Raw genomic sequence first — 6,709 nt, forward strand, 5'->3', positions numbered from 1 at the left:
CCGCGTAGGTAAAATAACTTTAAGGTATTTCCCGTACACGTGTACATGTATAGGTTTGAACAGAGAGGAAAACGCAAAGGAAAGCAAAACAAAAACGACTAAATCTGGCCGAGGTGATGAACTTCCTTCCGGCGGTTTATTTTTAGACATGTTAGGCTGCGTTGTCGGTACCTTGGCTGAGGTCACCGAAAGCTTGTGGTGTTGGAGGTTCCGCTCTGAGTCAAGCTGAAATCAAGCAAGTTTGTGCGTGCTGAGCCCCACTCTAACAGAGGCCATGGAGTGGGCCATCGTACAAGGCAAAGGAGCCTGGAAATAGAATGATGTGGGTGTCATGTGTGGCCATACACATTTTTCCCCTAGAAAATAGGAAGCTAGTGTTAGAAAATAGAGTAAGACTGGGTAATTCTGATGCAGTCATTCTCGGTCAACCACCAAACAAGTGTAACCCAGACTGTAGTGTCTAAAAAAGAAAAAAAAGGAGGCATACTGTCAGTACAGTATGTTGCTAAAACAGCGTTTCTCAGGATTTTTGGAATGAAAAGACTTTAAAATGGATTCTGTTTGACTGATTTGGCTCAAATGTACTGAAGTTATCACTTCTTATGTCGGCACAATTTCCAAAATACTACTTTTTTAGTTCAAGGCCCTCTGTACTCCAAATGCCCCAGAATGAGACCTGCTCTATTGTAGTGGATTGCCCAGGACCAAGAAGCAAATGGGGTTCAGATTGCAGGGCTGAAAGGTAACAGGAAATTGTCAAACCACTAATCCACACTCAGCCTTTCAGACCAACAAAAGGTACATTCCAGCCAGTAAAAAAGGAGAGGAGAGGAAGAGAAAAAAATGGAGATCTTCTAAACGAACCCATTTGGAACAGGGCTGTCCTGTGGCTTCAACCATGTCACCCATAAAAAAAAAGGGCAAAAAATGAAAAACACACTTGAATACAGACAAATCGTAGGATAAGAATAATTAAAAAGGGTTTCAGCCAACCAGGGTAGGGAAACATTTGTGAAGCATTTTCCCAGGGATGTTAAAAAGATCATTGTTCTTCCTGGGAATAGCCTGTTATAGTCTCTCAGGGTTTTAAGGTTAACAAAAACATGATCTAAAATGTTACCAAAGAACCAAAGTTATCAAAATATCTAGGGTTAAAAGTCCAAATCTACCAAAAATAGCAGCGAGCCGACAAGTGAACCAAAAGTAACAAAAAAAACAAACAATTATCCTTCTCTTGAGTGAAAGACTCATAACCCTTGGGGTTTTAGGAAATACCTTGTGGTTGATTACTCAGTCCTTATTCTTTCCCAATCACTTTCCCCTTCACGCGTCTCTCTCTGTGCAGTGTGAACTGATCAGGCCTGGCCTGTTTCAGGTCCTGAGATTTCGGACATGTTCAGTTCCCCCTCTCTCTGCAGCAGCTATGATCTCACCCTCTCTTACGAGGTCATCCAACTTCCCCCTGGAGTGATAAAACCCCCAGGAGAAGAGAGTGAGAGAGAGAATGAGAGAGAAAGAGAGAGAGAGAGTGTGTGTGACAGAGAGTGTGTGAGCGGGCCAAAAGGGGGCTGTTTCTGCCCTGACTGCTGTTGTCCTTAGAGCAGGAACTATGCAATAAAAGCTGGGCAATGCTCGTGGTTTATTATCTTTGAACAGGTGGCCTGGGGAGGCTGGAGTGCTGGGTCCTGTCTCCCACTGCGACACACTGAGAGACTCGCTCACACCAAACACCATTTTACAGTTTAATGAGACTATGTCAGCTGTTGGAGCTGACCAAAATCTATTCCTATTTAGAACCCCCCAACACACACACACACACACACACACTCAAACTACCACAAACATTTAAGGCCATGCATTTTGACATTCTGCTTACAAACCTCAGAACCTGATTTACCCTTTGGCTTCACTTCCACCAAACCCAAACTAATATAATTTGGAGCCAAGTCAGATTGTGACCAGTGAAAGATCTGTGCTGTTGTAATACAGCAACAGGAAGACCTTCAGCTATCAGCAGAAAATTATGATGACCTTCCAACTAACGCAGTCAACATTACCATTTAACCAATTCAGCAACTGATACTTCCCGATCACCCACACAGTCACCCACAGCCACAGCTTCTACAGTAGTACTCACCATGTAATCTTTTCCTACATGACACACTCATAGCTTAGAGAGAATTGCACAACATACAAAGACAATCAAGACACAAGACGGTGTATATTTTTCATTAATTAATATATTTTCTGCATTAAAGTTAACATAGTTTTTCTTTTGTGCCACCCTTTAATTTTTCAGTAAGTATTGATATTTTGTTATATTCAGACATGAGTAAGTTTAAGACTGTCTTTTGCAATAAATATCATAAAATAATAGAGCTTCACATAATAAATATTTTGTACAACAAAAAATGTTTTAACAGACATTTTCTTTTTTAAAAAATAGCCGGAATTTCTCTTATGGATCTGAACATACAATTTACAAAAAAAATGAGAACAAAATAAGAAGGGTAAGAATGCCACAGAATGGTTGGTAAAAGTCTTGGGAGTAGGGGGGGGGGGGGGGGGGGAGAGAGAACCATCCAACAGAAATACTATGTGATAAATGTGCTCTCCTTAATACAAAAGGAACCAAGGTTACCCATAGCCTTAATGTGGTAGCAACAGATCACTCAAAGCACTCCTGGTTGCTATGATCTGGTAACAGCTACATATTGTCTAGCTAGATAGTCCTTCACAGATTTTGGTAAGAGGCCACACGGACCAGGCTTAAAGCACCAGGGAAACTCTGCCTAGCTAACAGAAAATTCTTTATAACGAGTGTTAATGTGTAGCCAAAGAGACAAAGGAAACGGTTAAGGCAAACACTGATTTGTAAAAAAAAAAAAATGGTCCTGTTGAAACAAAGAAAGAAAAAAAAAGAGTGGTTTTCATACTCCATGCTCATCACTCCTAGCAGAAAGCCCTCCATTCAGACTGGCGAGGGTGGGAGGTGCTTAAATTGTTTTGATAAACATCGATAGCAATGATTATTATCATCATCATTGTCATAATCATCCTCAGAACCACATGAGAGCACACGGGAGACGGAAGAGGGGCTGGGGGGGGGATATCCCTCTCTCCCTGGAGAGACACATTAGGGATCAGGAAGGCTTCTCTGGAGCATGGGGGGGCCAGCTCTCCAGTTTGCAATAGACAGTGTTGGAGTTCTTGCAGCGGCAGCCTGGCCGGTTGACGCGGTCGTGGCAGTCTTGGCAGGCCTTGACGCAGCCGCGGGCGGGCGGGTAGCAGAGGAGGCAGGGGAAGAGCGCCGACATTAATCCCATGCACAGGAAGCGCGAGCAGCAGTGCGAGCGCGACAGCGAGCACGGGTGGTCGGCGCACGAGTCGCCCTCGTCGTCGTCGCGGTTCGAGCAGTGGTAGAAGAGGCCCTTGACCAGGCACATGCACGTGCCGTGCTCCACCACGCTGTCGGGCGAGCACAGGCACTGGCCGTTGCACGCCAGGCACGAGGGGAGAGTCCGCGGCGCCGTGCACTCCGCACACTTGCACTTGCCGCAGCGCTCGCAGATGAACTGGTGGCTGGACGCGTCCCCCGCGGAGGGGACGATGCCGCTGCTGCCCAGGCCGCCCTTGGCCGAGGGCTTCAGGGGAGCCTCCAGATGCTGCAGGAGCAGCTGCTGCTGCTGCTGCTGAGGTGTCAGCGACAGCGACTTGGGCTGAGTCCGTACGGGCCTGTCCGGCCGGTGGCTGCTGCTGTGGTGGTGGAGGCCACCAGTGCCGCTGCCACTGTGGTGGTGGTGGTGGTGTTGATGGTTGTGGTGGTGGGTAGAGCCGAGCCGACTCGGAGGGGAGCGTACCAGGAGGCCCTGCTCGGACGAGGCGCTGCTGTTGCTGCCCGAGCTGGCAGCACTGCCCGTGCTGGTGGACCGGCTGAGGCCGGGCACCCGCCCATTATAATGCTGTCCCACTAGGGTGCCCCCCGGATGGTGGTGGTGGTGGTGGCCTCCGGGGTGGTGCCGGTGCTCATAGTTGTTGTTCACATTGACCAGTATGATCTCGTGGGTGCTCTCGTGCTTCTCCGGCCGTGGGGCCACTGCCATGCGAGGTGCGGCTGGCCTGCGCGCCACAGACGGCCCCTCCGTGTACTCGTTGTTGGAGCGGATGGCCTTGATTTGGTCAAGCGAGAGGATGGCGGCATGCTGGAACTCCCGTTCGTAGTCCAAACGGTCCAGCCGGCCCTCCAGGGAAGGCTGCTGGATCACTACTAATGAGCCGCCGCTGCCATGTTGACTTTGGAGCTCCATCTGGGGTGATCACCACTTCCGACATTCACTGTGGACTTGGCATGCATCTGAAATCCTGGAGGGGGGAACGGAAGAAGGAGATGAGAAAGATAGCAAGAACCAAACGGCGCATTTCAGTTGAAAACCAAGTCATGAAAACGGGTTTTACACTGACAAACGAACGATACCCATAGTAAATAAGAAGCAACATGTGACAAGCATGCAAGTAGGCTAATCTTTCCATGTTTATCAGCGATTTCTACACTTTTCACGCTCAGGTGCAAACGTCCATAGTGAATAGAGAGCGTTATCTTTGCTTTCTTTCATTTCGTGGCATTTTACCCCCCGAGAGTTATGCAAGCAGAGAAAAGATTGACTATTAACAAGACTTTGTTCCGTCCTCAATAAGCACACATCCAAACTTCAGTACAAATACTTCCCGTTCCGATTTGCATTTGTATGGCTAGTTAACATTTAAATAACAGCTCAGGAAAGGGATGAGGACACGGTCCAGCGCCACAATGTGCGCTGCTCCTCTAATTCTACTGCAAAACGGAAGGCTTGCTTTGAAATTAACCAGCCACATAAATCAAGGCTCAGGGGAAAGTTGAAGGGTATAATAATGGCTATTATTTAAGCTTTGGACTTGTGGCTCCACAAATCGTTTGTGTAATTAAGGTTTTCACAAAAAATAAACTTAGAGACCTATGGAATAAATCGGGGTTTCACGACTTAGCTTCTTGCCAGTATAATTCTGTTCAACAAATCTAAGGGATATAGCTTGCGCAAGACAGTTACAATCATGCTTACTGCAAATAACATACGAAAATAGTCTACGGGAGTTAAAATGTGAGACCACCAGAGCTACGGCAAAAGTCCCTAACGATTAAATCGACTTTGTGAACTGCGAACTTTGTTAACTGGCCATAATGTTAAATGCCGTATACTCCAATGTCAAGTTCCACTAAATCACTACAGAAACCACCAATATGAAATTACGCACCGAGAGTTTACAATACATGCGGTTTACTTAGATTCAATACACATGATCGCGCATAATTAGGGTACGCCATCAAGTTAGGTTTCGTAGAGCTTCTGTGAAGGCAAGTAGTGGAACTAATTAATCAACACAATCCAGGATGAGCCGACAGAGGACGGGGGAAAACTTATGAATGAAAACAAGCTCCATGGGGGAGGGGTGTTTGTCAGTTAGCTACCGCAGAAGAGCAAGAACCCCTTGGCTAAAAAAGTAGACTAGGACCGTTCTTCTTCGTCTATTCCTTTCGAGGAACCAATAGGCCTAGGATATTCGCCAGTGAGATGTTCAATGACCACAACACACGAAAACGTGCTATATGCAGAAGGCATGCACGCACGAATGTTTTGGTTTGCGGAGATAATCAGGCTAGAAAATAATCGAACGACAGCACAGGCCAACTCCACAATCCCGCTGTTGGCTGGATAGCCTATAGGCTACATACCACCGAGGGTGGTGTGCGACAGTAAACCCGACATGTGTCCTACTAAATGGTAAATTTCAGAAAAAGACGATATGTAAATAATGCCAGCGGCCCTTCAAACCCGAATACGCATTAGAAACGTAGTGATTTATAATGCAATGTTAGCCAAGCCACAAAATTGAATACGCACCTATATGCAACCATCCATAGTGTAGGATCCATCAGCCAATATACCAAGCACCCATCCAAAATTGTTTGAAACGAGCTTATATTAAAATGTAAAGCTCATTACAAATGTTGTATCCAAACAGTGGTGCTTGATCTGCCGCTATTCCTCCACTCAATGCAGCGAAATTAATTCACTAGTTTGTCCAAGGTGAGGGTAAATCCACGAGTGACGCCTGAAAGATGGTGCAAGCGCCCGATAAAGCACTGCGCACTTGAGACGCCGATCTGGCAACACAACCCAGTTTTGTCCAAGCGCGGCGAAACAAAACGCAAAAAATCTTTTCCTCGTGATTTCTTTAAAAGTGAATCTTTGCGATTCGAAATATATCCAGGTTGATTTCAGGCTCCTTCAGTTGCGCGACGATGCTTTACTATTGTTTTTCTAATGCGTGGAGTGCTTAAGAGAGAAGTACACTTGTAAGCATGATTCCTCTGCGATGCAAGACTAGTAGGCTACTAAATGAATGAGAAAGTAGGGTCCTGTGTTTGCTCGAGTAGCCAACTCCCATTGGCCATTCACCGCGCTGAAAAAGGATACATCGCATCCGCTCTTAATTCATTGGGCAGATGTGGAAGGCCGGGCGATAGAGATGTGTGCACGTCTTAAGGTGGAACGACGCGAAGCGCCCCTGTTCATAGGAGATGTTTCCGATTTGATTGTGTTCGACCTGTTGGCTGTATGTTCCTCCCCAACTAGAAGAGTACAGTCACGAGTCACTCTGACTGTTTTGACTT

General features: G+C 46.4%; 1 protein-coding gene across 1 annotated transcript; it reads right to left on the minus strand.

Moving 5' to 3' along the window:
- Positions 1-2,239: 2,239 nt before the first annotated feature.
- Positions 2,240-6,438, minus strand: spry1 (sprouty homolog 1, antagonist of FGF signaling (Drosophila)). The gene is made up of 2 exons (XM_076292156.1): positions 5,937-6,438; positions 2,240-4,362 (listed from the first exon to the last, which is right to left on the minus strand). Exon 2 carries the CDS (start codon positions 4,305-4,307, stop codon positions 3,144-3,146), a length of 1,164 nt encoding a protein of 387 aa, XP_076148271.1. The 5' UTR covers positions 4,308-4,362; positions 5,937-6,438; the 3' UTR covers positions 2,240-3,143.
- Between the last annotated feature and the right edge of the window lie 271 nt (positions 6,439-6,709).

This window comes from Alosa pseudoharengus, unplaced genomic scaffold, assembly GCF_046254945.1.
Source record: "Alosa pseudoharengus isolate Yale_2024_CS ecotype anadromous, Long Island Sound unplaced genomic scaffold, YU_APseudo_1.1 YU_APseudo_1.1_scf_19, whole genome shotgun sequence".
NCBI lineage: Eukaryota > Metazoa > Chordata > Actinopteri > Clupeiformes > Clupeidae > Alosa > Alosa pseudoharengus.